The following is a 17,966-nucleotide window of genomic DNA, read 5'->3' as shown; positions in this document are numbered from 1 at the left end:
ACAAAATAGTAATATCTGGGAACTTAGTTTCGCTGCTTTGTCTGACCCCTTGAGTTCCCTGCAGGTCTCCTGTTATCTCCTGTTTATGTGCGGCTCACGGTTAGCAGCTGAAGGAGTGAAGAGACTGAAGGGCTGATCTGTGGTACGCTGCTTCTATCTTGTGGCATGTTGATGCGTTCGCAGTTTTAAGAGGTGAAATGTTTGCAGAGGTGATTTATAAGTCTCTGACAGTGTAACGATATGTTACCCTGGTGGTCTAGTGGCTTACACTGTGGGCAGCGGGGACGCTATTTCATTATATGTGGAAATGCCTGTCCATTTCGGAGTTATGGGGTAAAAATGTTATTAATACAAAACTGAACATTGATATCTCCTGAATTTGTATTGCTTGATTATCAGGTGAATCCTTCTGCTAATTTTACATCTAAAATGAAATATTGAAATAAATATTTTATACATCTGGTCAATACAGCTACCCGTAAATCTTACTTTTTTTGTATTGGATTCAGGAAAACTCCCCAGATCTTAAGTCTTTATGTTTAGATGAAGCAATTGGTTTTAGGTATGGTAATACTGGTTTTAGGGAAAAAATCTTGAAACTTTGGTCTCCCTACTTCTGGAGACCAATTCTGGAGTCTGATGATAAAAGTTATTATTGAAAAGTTTATGTACAATTCTGATGAAGACTCTTTTCACTCATCCATTGATGTTCAAAGATAAATAGACAATTTATTAATTTTGTCCATTAATATAGTAAATGTTTTGTTTACTTTGTTAGTAGAGAGGAAGATTTTATTTATTTTTATTCTGTATTAATTTATTTTTTTCCTTGATGAATTTTTGTTTAAATTGGCATTTGTTGCTTTATTTTCATTGGTTTGAAATGAAATGAAATGTAATAATAATTATTTTCTTTCATTATGTAAACTGATGAGCTTTACTGTAAGTCAATATTTTATTGATTTTACTCTTTTTAATTTTTAAATACCAATAAACATAATTGGAAAAGAAAAGAAGATAATTTACCATGGTACAGTAGGTGCTTTTTTCAACCACATTAATTTACAAACACACATTAGTTGAGACTGGGTAAGGTAATAGCAGGTTGATCTATTTATTGAAAATTTTCAGGTAATTTAGGAAAAGAATGGTTCTATGGCTGATTCTGTTAATGCCTTTAAGAGTGGCCTGGATGATTTCTTGGACAGAAATAATATCAAAGGCTATTGTTATACTAAACCCTATAGTTAGTATAGATATAGGTATATATAATTCATGTGAAAGTAGAGAGGGGTGTGTGTATGGATGCTGGGTTTTCATTTGGAGTGGTTGAACTTGATGGACTTTGTCTTTTTTCTTTTTTTTTTTTTACTTATAGTTTATTAATAGATTTTTCCTTTTTTTTTCCAGATAAAAAAATAAGAATACAAACAAGAAAAAAAAAGAAAGAAAATACATCAAAATACAGATACAAAACATCACAAAAACAACAACAAAACTCATTTGATGTCCATTGAAGGGCTACACATATATATTCATATTCAGCCTTATTCTCTTTTTCATTATCCTTAACCACTCCTCTCTCTCATCTATATATTCTGAAAATTGGCCATATTTTGTCTCCATTTTTAGCAATATTTCTTTATAAGGAGCTTCTCTTTTTTTAAAGCTTCTAAGTATATATAGGCTTTTCAGCCCTCATTTAAAGCCCACATATTCTTCAAGTCATATTAGCAGCCCGTTTCAGCCGTACTATCCCCAATTTGTGATTCTTATGTGGAAGATGGAAACAAAAAAAAAAAAATTCCCAAAAAGTGTGTGTCTCTAATTAAATAAATATCAATTGTTTTTGCATATGTGTCTAGGTGTATAATTGATAAGAAGTGAATAAATTACAAAAAGAGTGAAAGAAATACATGGTAATAAAGTGCATAGTGTGCAGTGTATCTGGCTACTTTGCCTAATGGATACTCTCCTATTTATTGGGGATCCTTTATATTATGTTCCTCTTGTGTGTGTGTGTCATCATAATAATGTGCAACTCTATGTGATAATTCATTTATGTGCCCCGTGTCATCTATAGTATTTATAAAATGGAGGGAAAAAAACCAAAAAAAAAACCACTTATGTGCCTATCTATAAGTCAATGTCCATGGCTAAGGTCTTAGCTGCTACCATCTCTTTTGCCACTAATTACATATATTATAGGGACGGAGTACCCAATAATTATATCCCTTAGGGTAATGATTTTATCATCCAATTTTCCTATTTATTTTTATGACTGTCACATTTTCTAAAGAGAGAGGCTATTCAGTCTGTGGTGACTTAGCAAACCCTTTGAGTTCCCATACAGACCATATTTTAAGGTATTGAGGGGTCGTATTTTGTAAGTGGGCTATATTTGCTTCAAACTGCTTATTGGCGTTCACTCTATCAGTAATTTCCCTGATACTCGGGCATTCAGGGGATTTCCACTTAGATGCTCTCGCTATCCGATGCAGCCAACAAAATTTGGTTTGCTAACTTTTGGCTAGATTTTGTTAAGCCTACAAAAGGTCTGCCCAATAGGAAGGTAATTATATCTAGTGGGACTGGTCTTGTCATTACTCGGTCTAATATCTTCTTAATTTCCATCCATACTAGTTTAACAGTTGGGCATTCCCAAAATATATGAGGTAAAGTACCTATTTCTCCACAATTTTTCCAACATTGAGACGTATGCTCCGGAAATAACTTATGTAGTCTATCGGGAGTGTAATACCAGAACATAAGTATCTTATAAATATGTTCTTTTTGTCTTATACATGTACACATTTGATTTGCATTACGCCAGATACTCTCCCAATCTTTTTGCGATAATCGATTCGATGTTTTTATATTCCATTTAACCATATACTTATGGTGCCCCGTATCTGTTATGGATGGACTATTAAGAAGCCTGTATATCTAAGAGATAAGTCCCTTTTGTGGTAGGCCCTTCTTAGCTAATATTTCAAATGCAGTACTCCCAGCATCTTTTGTATTAATACAGTACGGATTTATAAAGTGCCGTAATTGAAGGTATTCAAATTGGTATAAAGTGGAATTTGGCATTAAATTTTTTAATTCCTGAAAAGTTAGGGGTGCCCAGGTACGTCCATCCAGCAAGTCTCTTATCCTGAATATACCTGTACGTCCCTAGCGCCCGCAAAAAGATGTATTCATCCCCGGAGGGAAATTAGGGTTTTGTAGATAACTTGTGTTTAAATATATTGTGATATCAACCCCCGTTTATATCTTAGTTTATACCAAATCTTCATGGTAAGCTGTGTAGTCGGCAGCAAGCCCTTTCCTGCCTTGTCTTTAATATTAAGTGCCCATATTCGTATATTAATAGGAATTTCCAGTGCCACTAAGTTTTCGATGTTAACCCAGGCACTGGAAAAATCCTGAGATGACCAGGCCATCACTTGTCTTATTTGTGCTGCCTCATAGTATGTCTATATACAGGGCACTCCTAGGTCTCCCAAGGCCTTGGGCCCTGTCAGGAATGATTTAGCTATTCTATGGCTTTTTTGTCTCCAAATAAATTTATGACATATGTTTTGAATCTCTTTCAATGTCCTCTTAGGCACCGTTACCGGTAGAGTTTCAAATAAATATAAGAATTTTGGTAGAATATTCATTTTAATTGCCGCAATTCTTCCGAACCAAGATATCGAGGAATGCGCCCACTTCGCGAACAATTGCTTAGTTAGATTTATGAGGATTAAAGTTGGTTTGATAAAGTGATTCATATTTTGTTGTAATTTGAACGCCCAGATAAGTAATTGAGTTCTCTTTCCATCTAAAGTCAAAGTTGGCCTTCAGAGTTTGAAGCTCCCCAGCTGGTATATTAAAAGATAAGGCCTCAGATTTTGACAGATTTAATTTATAACCTGAAATTATACTAAATTCCTTTATCAGGGCGTGTAAATTAGATAATGATACAGTTGGATGGATTAATGACAAAATGACGTCGTCAGCAAAAAGTGCAATTTTAAACTGATTAGATCCTAAAGGCACCCCTGATATATTGGGGTTCTCTCTTATTGCTGCCGCCAATGGTTCAATGCTCAGAGCGTACAGCAAGGTGAGAGAGGGCAGCCTTGCCTTGTGCCATTTGTTATTAAAATAGGCTTATCTGATTGACCGGCCAACTTTAACCGAGTTGAGGGTTGACTATAGAGATTTTTAAGGGCTTCAAAAAATGGGCCCTTTAGGTTCAAATTAGTAAGAAGAGTGAAAAGATAGGTCCAATTTAGCCTATCGAATGCTTTTTCTGCATCCAGACTTAGAACAACAGCCGGAGTGTAAGAAACTTACCCTGGTGGTCTAGTGGGCAGCGGGGTCCACGCCGCGTCCCTGGCGTGGACGACCGCTGCGCCGCTCCTGTCCTTGCCGGCGCCATTTTTGGATCCCTAGGGCGCGCGCGGCGCGCCTGCGTGTCTCTTAAAGGCGCAGGCACGCTGGCGTGATTGCGCCAGCGCGAAATTGCGCACATTTTGGCGCCAATTGGATCCCTATTTAAGGCCCATTCAGGCCTGTAGCTAGTGCCCGTTATAGGATCTTATCCTGAGGTTTCCTGAGCTTTTTGCTACCTGTTCCTGAATTTGCTATCCTGACTGATTATCCGTGTTTGACCCTGCCTGTTCCTGACTACTCTGCATTCTGTATCCTGACCCTTGCCAGCCTACGACAACTCTTCCTGCTTAACCCCTTGCTTGATCACCCGGTTTGACCCTTTGCCTGTTTGCCGATTCTGATATCCACCTGCCTCGACCCAGCCTGTCTGACCATCCTTCTGCCTTATCCAGTCTGTCTGATGAATCTGGTTTTGACCCCTTGCCTGCCTGATGATTCTGTTATCTGCCTGTCCTGATCCGGTCTGTTCCTTTTCCACCAGACGCCTTGTCCTTGACCTTCTGCCCAAAGACTCTTGCTATCCGGTCGTGCCCCTTTGCCAGCCAGAACACCTCGCCTTGTACCCCTCGTTAAGTCCAGGTGGCACCCAATTAAGCTGAGGGCTCCTCCCGAAGCCCAAAGGTGGTCACACTACTGGTGAAGCCGAGCCGAGACCAGGGTCCTTGGCATTTGTTCTGGTATTGGGTGCTGACCGTGACACGGGGTGCCTGTTCTATTAAGTATTTCGATAAGGTTAATCACCCTTCTTGCATTATCCCCAGCCTGACGTCCCTCTATAAATCCTACCTGGTCTTGATTTATTAATTTTGGCATTATTGGGGCTAATCTATTGGCCAGAATTTTTGAGAAAAGTTTTAGATCTGAATTTAAAAGGGCTATAGGTCTATAATTTGTACATTGTGTTGGGTCTTTACCTTCTTTGGGTATAAGGGAAAGATATGATGTCTGAGTGGAATTACGTATTGGATTTCCTTGCATATACTGGTTAAATAATTTTACCATATAAGGAGAAAGAATATGTGAAAATAGTTTATAGTAACTATAAGGTAGCCCGTCCGGTCCCGGGGTTTTACCATTTGGCATACCTTTTAGTACCTGTGCAAGCTCTTCCAATGTAATTTCTTTATTTAATAACTGCAAATCCTCCAGTTGGAATTTGGACAGTTTAAGATCTTTTAAAAAATGATTGGTGGAGCCTATAGCCATATTATTGTTTAATGGAGTAGATTTCGTTAAATTATATAGATTATAGTAGTATTCATGAAACCGAGCCCCAATTCGGACTGGGTCATGAGTAAGCTGCCCTTTTTTAGTTTGAATTGCATTAATACGTGCCGATGCTTGTTGGTCTTTAAGCTTACTCGCTAATAGAGTATGCTGCCTATCCCCTTTTTCATAAAAGGTCTGCTTTGTCCAAATTATAGCTTTAGAGACCTCAGCTTTTTTAATATTTGCTAGGTCCTTCCTCAGACTGATAATTTGATCCAAAATTGATTCCGCCCCACATAGATTATACTGTGATTCTAAATCTCTAAGTTTTATAATAATAATTATTTTCTTTTATTATGTAAACTGATGAGCTTTAGTGTAAGTCAATATTTTGTTGATTTTACTCTTTTTAATTTTCAAATACCAATAAACATAATTGGAAAAGAAAAGAAGATAATTTACCATGGTACAGTAGGTGCCTTTTTCAACCACATAAATTTACAAACACACATTAGTTGAGACTGGGTAAGGTAATAGCAGGTTGATCTATTTATTGAAAGTTTTCAGGTAATTTAGGAAAAGAATGGTTCTATGGCTGATTCTGTTAATGCCTTTAAGAGTGGCCTGGATGATTTCTTGGACAGAAATAATATCAAAGGCTATTGTTATAATAAACTCTATAGTTAGTATAGATATAGGTATATATAATTTATGTGAAAGTAGAGAGGGGTGTGTGTATGGATGCTGGGTTTTCATTTGGAGTGGCTGAACTTGATGGACTTTGTCTTTTTTCAACCCGATTTAACTATGTAACTATACTAAAGCATGTTCAGAGATCCGTTCAGAGATCTAGAATCGAAGCTTAAAGAAACAAATTTCAAATTAGCTATAGCTATTCCTGACAAAGGTCCTGGTTTAGGACTGAAACGTTGATTTTGAATTCATATGAGTTTTTAAAAACTCCCCTAAACTCCCATAAATTCAAAATTCGACCAATCTAAATTTATTAAAAAAAAAATCTAATTTTTAAAGTTGGATGAATGGAATTAACCCAAAACTCGAAAAGTTGGCTATTTTCACTGACCTTACCCCACCGTCCTTTAGAAACAGGGGCTTCTCAGTAGACTGGTAGATGGTAAACTATTGTTTATCAACTACTTTGAAGTACTTTGGAACCAGAAGTGACAGGACATACTAAAGTGAAACTGGCATATTCTTGTTTGGTGCCAAAAAAAATATTTCTTAATTAAAATAATAGGCAAAGAATAAGTTCTGCACAAGCCCTATTCATTCAGCTTATGTTGAAAAGGGGTGTTTACTGTGTCTTTAATCACCGGTGTAGAAAATGTTAATTTGGATTTCTGTTGAACTAGGCTTAACCTTTTCCTTTGAATTGCACTTTATTAATTAGGTGCTGGGAAAAAAATATGACTAGGAGGCTGGAAGACTGTTATAACTACACAAAAGTGAGGTGGGCAAATTAGATTTGAATGAGATTATTCTTTTAATATTTAATCTGAATGGAAAATGAATACAGCTTGTCAGATTAAGTGGTAGAGCTACAATTAGTTGCATGTACAGAGAAGTATGATATATTTGGTGTGAACTGGTGGAATAGAAAACACTACTGGGTTGTGAATTTACATGGCTTTAGCCAAGGGATTCTGTCACAATTTTTATGGTGTAGTTTTTAATTTCTAAAATACACTGTTTACACTGCAAATAATTCACTCCATAAAATTCACCATATAAAATTTAATTCCTGAACCAGCAAGTGTATTTTTTAATTTATAATATTGGTCTGTAGGCAGCCATCTCAGGTCATTTCGCCTGGTTATGTACCTTCAGAAACAGCTAGCATGGATGGAACTGCTTTCTGGCAGCTGTTTCTCCTGCTCAATGTAACTGAATATGTTGCAGTGGAACGTGGATTTTTGATATTGAGTGCTGTTCTTAGATCTACCAAGGAGCGGTTCTCTGGTTACCTTCCCATTGCTCTATTGTTAGGCAACTGGGGAGGAAAGTGAGTATTGCTGTACTGTTGGAGAACTTACAATACAGCAGTAAAGAGCAACTGAAGTTTATCAGAGCACAAATCACATGACTGGGGGCAGCTGGGAAATTCAAAATATGTCTAGCCCCATTTCAGATTTCAGATTGCTCTTTTGAGAAATGGATTTCAGTGCAGAATTCTGCTGGAGTAGCACTATTAACTGGTGCATTTTGAAAAATAACATGTTTTCCCATAACAGTATCCCTTTAAAGGGGAAGGAAACCTCCTCGGCGCTAACCCCCCACCCCCCCTCCCGTGTATTGCCCCCCTCCCTCCTCCCACCTGGCCTACCACTCCCGCTGGGCAAATGCCCCTAACTTGTTACTTACCCTTCTGCGCAGGTCCAGTCCAGGGAGTTCACAGGAGACATCTTCTTCCACGCGATCTTCTTCCTCCTTTGACCGGCGCATGCGCAGTAGGATCGTTTCGCCGGTACGATCTACTGTGCATGCGCGTGACTTTTGGCGCATGCGCAGTAGATCCGTACCGGCGAAATGCTCCTACTGCGCATGCGCCAAAACGCCGGTCAAAGGAGGAAGAATCGCGTGGATCGCGTGGAAGAAGATGTCTCCTGTGAACTCCCTGGACTGGACCTGCGCAGAAGGGTAAGTAACAAGTTAGGGGCATTTGCCCAGCGGGAGTGGTAGGCCAGGTGGGAGGAGGGAGGGGGGGCAATACACGGGAGGGGGGGAGGGGGGTTAGCGCCGACGAGGTTTCCTTCCCCTTTAAGAATAAAATTGGGACTTCAAAAATTGGAGCGGGTTGTCTTAATATAAAAGCAGAATTACAGAAAGTCAAAGGTAGGAGTGGTAGGAGTTGTTTGATTTACTAAATCTACAAAATCTAATTGATTCATATTAAGGCCAATGACTATTTTCTGGGAGAATTTTTTTTTGTGGTGTGAGCAATCCATACGACCTTAGCATCATCATTTAAACTGTTTTAAAAGTGTCACTCATAGGTCAACAGCGATTTCCACTATATTAATCATCTTGGGAGTAGAGTCTAGTAAACATCAATGTTAGCATGCTGGAGACCTCTAGTGACCAAGCAGAGGTACAACCATATATACTTGGAAAATTATTCAAGTATAAACAGCGATTTCTACCCCACCTCATCTATCCCTCTATTGGTTCCCATGTTCCACTGGGCCTTGAAATCTGCATGCATGCATCCTATAAGTATTTGATTTTTCTGCAACTCCAAAACATATCACATTTTTTACTTAAAATATAGGAAAAAGCAAGCAGCAGAACTTACATTAGAACCGTTGGATCACTACTTTGTCGACTTAAATGATATGAAAGTGCAATTAAAAGACCACAAAAAGCAGAAAAAAGTGATGGGGTGTGTCGAATATCCCAGGGCTCCTGATAAGATTGGAATAAAAAAAGATTTACTTAATTTAAAAGTTCAAATACACAGAAACATATTACAGATTACAAAGATGCCTCCATTACTGTTTTGAGCAAGATGAATTCCTTAAAGGAGAACATAAGGAATTATTAAAAATGGCTAGCCCTAAGGGAGACGCCTTTCCCACTCCCAAAGCCAGGTCCAGTTTAACTTCAATAGACTTGCCGAAGTTTGCAAGAGTTGATTGAGCAGGGCAGTGGTGCAGTTGGGGGGAAGAGCAGAAAGCCTCTCCAGTGGTGATTATATTAAATAAAAGGCAGTGTAAATCATAGGCTGTATAAATTCACTCATTTTTCTCAGATAATGAAAATGGGTAGTGGATTGGTGTGGTTTGGGAGAGGGGTGGGAGGCCTCTCCAGGTGCAATTGTTCATGCCTTTCATTCTCCTTTAAGTCATGTAATCAACCTAAAGGGGAAATAAATAGAATTCACCATAAAGCATTTGTTTTAAATTCAGAAAGCTTACTGAACAGTGACTCAAATACTTCATAGATGAAAGCTGTTATTGATTTGTATCAGAGCATTATTAATTCAAGCTTTTTCCCCTGTGTCAGTTCATGGCAAAATTGATCACAAACGTAGTCAGTTATTTAAAGCTGCAGCTATAAGCCAGAATGCCTTTTATTTAAATTGGACAGACAACTACAGTATGTCTGCAACATGCTTTACACTCTACAGAAGAATGAAATTAAAATAATAAAACTATGATATGTTCTCATAGCGTCAGGACAGTAAAAGTCTCTTAAAGAAAAATGGCTTAATTTCAGCCAGCAGCAACAGGTACAAAAAAATAACTTTTGGCTTTTGGCAGCAGTATAAGTTTAATACAACAAAAAGGCAGTGCAATTACAGTGACACGGTGACTGTGTGTGCACAGACACATAGGATCCTTTGTGTCAAGATCCTAGACACTCTTTCCCTGTCTCCCAGCTAGAGATTCTCTAGAGGCTGACCAGCCTGGGTTTTGGAGTGCTGATTAGTCATCTGAGGCCAATCAGACTCAGCTGGTCAGTCAGTAGCACCACACTCTGCTACATACCTCCCCTGTTTACTGGAGGCCTTGACTTCCGCAGCTGAAGCCTGACGCCTCAACCTTTGTCTGGGAAAAACAAATTTGACCCTAAAGAAAAGAAGGTTGGAGAGCTCATGCATTTCCCCCTAAGTGTGGGCTGCTGACCCCCAGATACCTGGGGACTTCTTGCACCTTTACTGGTGGGAAGATATGAGCCCAAACCCAAACCAGTGAGGACATTTAATAAAAAATTAGGTTTTGGTTCTTTTTGGCTGGGTGACTAGCAATCTGGGCATGCAGTACAATACATATTTACATTTCTGTAAATACCTGGTGTCACGCACGCTACCACAGACTCACGTGACACAGCATGCAACTGTAAAGGCCCACACAGTTCCTTGATAACCCATGCAGAACTCACACACAGTCACACCCAAACAGTCCCAACATGCCAAAACTTCAAAGCTGCCACCACCGCACTTAAGGACCACAAGCACCCGACTCTTGACACTCTGACACTTACTAGAGGCTTATCCCACTATGCTTACTAGCTAAGCAATATGACATTCACTCCAGCAAACAGGTTAAGGCAATCAACAGTCGACACACTCCCACACCCGTAGACAAAGGATCAAACATGCACAACTTTCCTTCCAATTAGCAAGAGGGGTTAGCATACATTGGACATACACACTTCTCTTCAGGTCAAAGGTTCGTTTAGAGCAGCAAAGACAAACTCTTTTAAATTGTAGATTTAATAGTCCAAAGTGGACAGTGCATAAAATATAAAAAGAATAGCTACAATTACAAATAACATACAAGGCATTATTATAAAATAAAAAGGGATAAAAATACAGAAACCTACATACATCACCTACAGAAGGATCTTATATGAGCCCTGTTCCGGGGGAAAGGAAGAAATAACAACATATACCTTCCAAGCAACTTGGTCCACAAAGGCATATATCTTCCCGGTTGTCTGGACCCTTAATATCCAGGTTGGGAACAGGGGTCACACCCCCATCCAATGAGAAAGGTGAGGGCGGGTCACCAATTTACAACTGGCTATTCTGGATACATAGATCTTTCAACCAGCCTAAACTATTTGTGGTTGTATAGCAACATTATGAAACTATGAATATCAGGTAGGAAATTTAATTCTCTTTCCATAGAGACCAAACACCCCAAGACCAACACATATTATTCTGGCCTTATCAGAATATCAGGTAACACTGGGAGGGATCATAATAATGTGTGCATGTTTGTACTCCTCAAGAAGTCCTAGCTATAAGGTAAGTAATGGGTGCAATGATTTATATCTGTATTAGATGATATTTAAGTTATTAGCATAAAACAATATTACCATATTACAATATTATTAGGTATGATTGTTCTGTCCTCCCTACGTATTACCCTGGGGCAGTGTGTAGTTCAACATTTAGCTAAACCTCCCCACACTCCAATAAAGAGACTGTGAACTGAAGTCTGTAGATTTTACTGGATAGCAAAGGGGAATAGGTGAAACTGTAACAAATAACAGAAAATAGGGTAAATAGATTGCATTGAATAGTGCAATATAAACGCATATGCATATAAACGCAACATGAAATGCTAGCTGGCATGAAAGTCTATGCAGCAATGTCTCTGGGAGTGCTGGCAGCTGTGGAGGGGATTTGGTGCAACTATTTGCTTACCAGCGATGCTACCGTGAGGAGAGATGAAACTGTGTGTGCGGTCTGTAAAATGGAGTCTTAGCTCCGACAAGGCACTGCTCTAGGTCACATGATGGGAGTATGTAGCCTGATTAGTCCAAATGCAGTTCTGCCATAAGCCATGTGGAGGTGCAGAACAAATACAGAAAGGCCTTGCGAAATAACAGCAAGTGTCCAGCAGAGGGAGTTAGTCAAAGGGAGCAATGAAATACAACAACATGATGACAGCTCATGCTGGGACATGACACTCACCGTCTGGTATCTATAGATGCCACCACTTTATTCCTCAAGGGACAAGTAAAGTCAGTTCAGAAGGGAACAATTTTGTTTTCCTTTGTTTGGAGGTTTTGACCTCAAGAAAGTGTTTTGGTGACAAGACCCAAGGACCATTCATTCCTCTGTTACTGACAGTCTTTCAACAGAACAACATCGTTAGGTTTGAGGTTTGGATTGGTAGTTTGCCATTTGCAAAGTGGCTGAGAAGTGGAGATGTATTGCTTTCTCCATTTGTCCCAGAAGGTGTTCACAAGATGGCCTCCTACTCTTAATGGGCTAGTTTGGACAAGGAATGGGTCATGCTTTCTCAGAGTGTTGTCTTTAGGGACAGGTTTGTTTCTTGTGATGCAAAAGGATGTCGGTTCTGTGAGCCAAGTTGTGTCTTTGAGCTGACTTGCTATAACAGCGTGGTATGCTGAGTTGTAGTCCATATAGAATACAGTCTATTTGAGCTCTATGCCTGTCTCAGTTGTGATGTGCTCAGCTAGCTCTATAGCTAGAACGGCAGAACAGAGTTCTAGTCTGGGTATAGTGTGTTCAGGAATTGGTGCCAGTTTTGCCTTACCCATAACAAATGTAATGTGACTGTCTATAGTTGTCCACAGTTTTGAAGTATGCTACAGCAGATATGGCTTTGACAGAAGCATCAGAGGACACAAAGTTTTTGGCTTTATACCTCTGTAGAAGGTATTGGAGCATATGGGCGTATAACACAAAGGTTGGAAAAAGTTGCTAGAGAACTTCTCCATTCTGTCAAAAAGTCTTTTTGTCAGGAGCTAGTGGGGTGTCCCAATCACAAGTTTCAAGGGTTAAGTTTCTTAGAAGTGCTTTACCTAGTATGGTGACAGGAGCAGTGAATCCTGAAGGATCACACAGGCTATTTATTGTGGCCAGAACACCTTTGCGAGTGAAGGGTTTCGCTTCTCTGTTTACTTGGAAGGCAAAGGTATCAGACTTTAAGTCCCACAGAAGCCAGAGGCTCCGTTGCACGAGTAAAGAGTCAGCTCTCAAGTCTATGTCTCTTAGATCATTTGAATGGTCTTGTGAAGAGAAGGCTTCCATCATTACTTTGTTGTTAGAAGCTATTTTGTGAGGCCTGAGGTTGTAGCAAGCGAGTGCTTCCTGCGCTCTTTTGAGAAGACTGATTGCAGCTTCGCTTGAAGGTAGCGATTTTAAGCAGTTATCTGCATGGAAGTCTTTTTCTACTAATTGCCTGACATCTGACCCATACTCTACCTCACTTTCTTGAGCAGAGTGTCCGAGTCCGTGGATCGCAACTGCAGATTAGAGATGTCGCGAACTGTTCGCCGGCGAACTTGTTCGCGCGAACATCGGGTGTTCGCGCTCGCCGGAAGTTCGCGAACGTCGCGCGACGTTCGCCATTTTGGGTTCGCCATTGTTGGCGCTTTTTTTTGCCCTCTCACCCCAGACCAGCAGGTACATGGCAGCCAATCAGGAAGCTCTCCCCTGGACCACTCCCCTTCCCTATAAAAACCGAAGCCCTGCAGCGTTTTTTCACTCTGCCTGTGTGTGCTGAAGAGATAGTGTAGGGAGAGAGCTGCTGCCTGTTAGTGATTTCAGGGACAGTTGAAAGTTTGCTGGCTAGTAATCGTTTTGATACTGCTCTGTTATTGGAGGGACAGAAGTCTGCAGGGGTTTGAGGGACATTTAAGCTTAGGTAGCTTTGCTGGCTAGTAATCTACCTTCTACTGCAGTGCTCTGTATGTAGCTGCAGTGGGCAGCTGTCCTGCTTCTGATCTCATCTGCTGACTGCTGCAATAACAGTAGTCCTTGTAAGGACTGCTTTTATTTATTTTTTTGTTGTTTTACTACTACTACTACTACTACTATAAGAGCCCAGTGCTATTAGTCTAGCAGTGTTGGGGAGTGGGACTGGTGTGCTAATCTGCTGCTCCTAGTAGTTCAGCAGCACCAACTTTAATTTTTTTTTTTAATATTCATTTTTTTTTATTTTACTTTTTTTTATTTTACTACCGCTGTAGTAGTGTATAAGTTGACCTTTTAGGCATTATTTGCCCTGTAGGCATTATTTGCACACTGTTTTCTTCAACCCGCCATCTAGCTGTGTGACCTTGTTCACATTCTGTCTAAATATCCATAATATTACCGTCTCCAGAAAAAACACCGGAGTGACTTTTTTCAAGCAGCATTCATATATTTTACGTAATCCGTATCCACCGCTGTAGTAGTGTATACGTTGACCTTGTAGGCATTATTTGCACACTGTTTTCTTCAACCCGCCATCTAGCTGTGTGACCTTGTTCACATTCTGTCTAAATATCCATAATATTACCGTCTCCAGAAAAAACACCGGAGTGACTTTTTTCAAGCAGCATTCATATATTTTACGTAATCCGTATCCACCGCTGTAGTAGTGTATACGTTGACCTTGTAGGCATTATTTGCACACTGTTTTCTTCAACCCGCCATCTAGCTGTGTGACCTTGTTCACATTCTGTCTAAATATCCATAATATTACCGTCTCCAGAAAAAACACCGGAGTGACTTTTTTCAAGCAGCATTCATATATTTTACGTAATCCGTATCCACCGCTGTAGTAGTGTATACGTTGACCTTGTAGGCATTATTTGCACACTGTTTTCTTCAACCCGCCATCTAGCTGTGTGACCTTGTTCACATTCTGTCTAAATATCCATAATATTACCGTCTCCAGAAAAAACACCGGAGTGACTTTTTTCAAGCAGCCATAATATATTTTACGTAATCCGTATCCACCGCTGTAGTAGTGTATACGTTGACCTTGTAGGCATTATTTGCACACTGTTTTCTTCAACCCGCCATCTAGCTGTGTGACCTTGTTCACATTCTGTCTAAATATCCATAATATTACCGTCTCCAGAAAAACACCGGAGTGACTTTTTCAAGCAGCCATAATATATTTTACGTAATCCGTATCCACCGCTGTAGTAGTGTATACGTTGACCTTGTAGGCATTATTTGCACACTGTTTTCTTCAACCCGCCATCTAGCTGTGTGAGCTTGTTCACATTTTGTCTAAATATTGATAATATTATCGTCTCTAGAAAAACCACTTGAGTTACTTTTTTTCAAGCAGCATTCATATATTTTACGTAATCCGTATCCACCGCTGTAGTAGTGTATACGTTGACCTTGTAGGCATTATTTGCACACTGTTTTCTTCAACCCGCCATCTAGCTGTGTGTATTATCGTTTCCAGAAAAACCAACTGAGTTTTTGTTGTTGTTGTTGTTTTTTTAAAAATAATGCCAGGCAAAGGCAGGCCGCCACGCAGAGGCCGTGCTAGGGGCCGTGCTGCTATGCAATCCTGTGGCCCTAGCAAATTGCCCAGTTTTAAAAAGCCAATGACCCTGAACTCCCAAAATGCTGAAGAGGTAGTTGACTGGCTTACACAGCACACCCCATCCTCTACCGTTTCTAACTTTACCACAACATCCTCCTCATCCTCCACTGCTATGGCCACCCCACGTAACACTTCCTCCACCACCGGTGCCCCTTCTTCACTGGGGTCAGAGGAGTTATTTTCCCATGAGTTTCTTGAACTGAGTAATGCGCAACCATTATTGCCAGAAGAAGATGAAGGAGATGAGGACCTTACACCAGATTTAATTCTGGCAGAGAACACGATAGAGATGGACATAATGAGTGATGAGGAGGAGGTCCCCGCTGCTGCTTCCTTCTGTGATGTGTCAGAAGAAATTGATGCATCTGAGGAGAATGATGATGAGGAGATTGATGTTTTGTGGGTGCCTAGTAGAAGAGAGCAAGAGGAGGGTAGTTCAGATGGAGAGACGGAGAGTCAGAGAGGCAGTAGGAGAATAAGACTTAGAAGAAGCAGGGAGGACAGCCCGCAGGGATCAGTAGGGCAACAACATGTATCGGCACCTGTGTTCAGCCGGCCAACGCACCCGCCATTGCCGCCAATGCCGCCAACTTCTACTGTTACCGCCAGATCGCACACTTCCAAAAAGTCAGCAGTGTGGGATTTTTTTAATGTGTGTGCCTCTGACAAAAGCATTGTAATTTGCAATGAGTGCAGTCAGAAACTGAGCCTTGGTAAGCCCAACAGCCACATAGGTACAACTTCTATGCGAAGGCACATGAGCGGCAAGCACAAAGCACTTTGGGAGCAACACCTCAAAGGCAACAGGCAAACTAAAAGCCACACTCCTTCTGGTCCAGCATCTTACTGCTCTACCTCTGCTCTCCTTGACCCGTCTGAACCACCCTCCACTCCGCCTTCCACCTTGACCACCTGTTCCCATTCCCAGTCATCTGCCACCAGCCAAGTTTCTGTGAAGGCCATGTTGAGCGTAAGAAGCCAATGTCTGACTGTCACCCCCTTGCCCGGCGTCTGACAGCTGGCTTGTCTGCACTCTTAGCCCGCCAGCTTTTACCATACCAGCTGGTGGACTCTGAGGCCTTCCGCAAATTTGTAGCAATTGGGACACCGCAGTGGAAGGTACCCAGCCGCAATTTTTTTTCTAAAAAGGGAATACCACACCTGTACCAACATGTGCAGAGCCAAGTTACCGCATCTCTGTCACTTAGTGTTGGGGCCAAAGGTCCATATGACTACTGACGCATGGTCCTCCAAGCATGGTCAGGGCAGGTATGTCACCTACACTGCCCACTGGGTGAACTTGGTAATGGCTGGGAAGCAGGGAATGGGTAGCTCAACAACAACAGTGGAGTTGGTGTCACCGCCACGGATTGCACGCGGTTCTGCCACCACCTCTACTCCTCCATCGCTCTCTACCTCGTCTTCTTCTTCTTCTTACTCTGCTGCTGGGTCCTCCTTCTCCTCCTCCACACCTGTGCACCCCCAGCTCCCCCTAGGCTATTCGACGTGCCAGGTACGCCGTTGTCACGCTGTCTTGGGGATGACGTGCCTGGAAAGCAAAAACCATACCGGATCTGTACTCCTGTCATCTCTGCAGTCACAGGCCGATCGGTGGCTGACCCCACACCAACTGCAGATCGGAAAAGTGGTGTGTGACAATGGAAGCAATCTGTTGGCAGCGTTGAGACTAGGCAATTTAACACATGTGCCCTGCATGGCACATGTGTTAAATTTAATAGTCCAACGTTTTTTCTCCAAGTACCCAGGATTCCAGGACGTTCTCACCCAGTCCAGAAAGGTGTCGGCCCATTTCAGACGTTCCTACACAGCCATGGCATGCCTTGCTGACATTCAGCAGCGCTACAACATGCCAGTCAGGCGTTTGATTTCTGACAGCCAGACTCGCTGGAATTCAACGCTCCTTATGTTGGAACGTCTGCTGCAACAACAAAGGGCCGTCAACGAGTACCTTTTTGAACTGGGTGGTAGGACTGGATCTGCACAGCTGGGGATTTTTTTCCCCCGTTACTGGGTGCTTATGCGCGATGCCTGCAGGCTCATGCGACCTTTTGAAGAGGTGACAAATATGGTCAGTCGCACCGAAGGCACCATCAGCGACCTAATACCCTTCGCTTTCTTCCTGGAGCGTGCCGTGCGACGAGTGACAGATGAGGCTGTAGACCAGCGTGACGAGGAGCTGGAAGCGCACGATTTCTGGTCGGAATCACCAGAACGAACCCAGGCACCTGCTGCAACGCAGGGAGAGGTGCCAGAAGTGGAGTCAGAGGAGGAAGGTGGCTTTGTGGAGGAGGAGGAGGAGGACCAACAGGAGCAGGCTTCCCAGGGGGCTAGTGGTGACCTTTTGGGGACCCCTGGTCTTGTACGTGGCTGGGGGGAGGAGACCGTGGATGATGCAGTCCTTGATAATGAGGAAGCGGAGATGGATAGCTCTGCATCCAACCTTGTGAGAATGGGGTCTTT

At 41.5% G+C, this 17,966-nt stretch overlaps 1 protein-coding gene across 3 annotated transcripts in view; it reads right to left on the bottom strand.

Moving 5' to 3' along the window:
- pcnx2.L (pecanex 2 L homeolog) overlaps positions 1–17,966 on the bottom strand; it is a 643,210-nt gene that overhangs the window by 185,744 nt on the left and 439,500 nt on the right. For all 3 annotated transcript variants that reach the window (XM_041562821.1, XM_041562822.1, XM_041562823.1), the window contains one exon: positions 8,966–9,075. In XM_041562821.1, coding sequence (XP_041418755.1) covers positions 8,966–9,075 — 110 coding nt within the window. The remainder of the gene's footprint in view (positions 1–8,965; positions 9,076–17,966) is intronic.

This window comes from Xenopus laevis, chromosome 5L, assembly GCF_017654675.1.
Source record: "Xenopus laevis strain J_2021 chromosome 5L, Xenopus_laevis_v10.1, whole genome shotgun sequence".
Classification (NCBI taxonomy): domain Eukaryota; kingdom Metazoa; phylum Chordata; class Amphibia; order Anura; family Pipidae; genus Xenopus; species Xenopus laevis.
The sequence above is the reverse complement of the archived record's forward strand: the minus strand, read 5'-3'. Positions and strand labels throughout refer to the sequence as shown.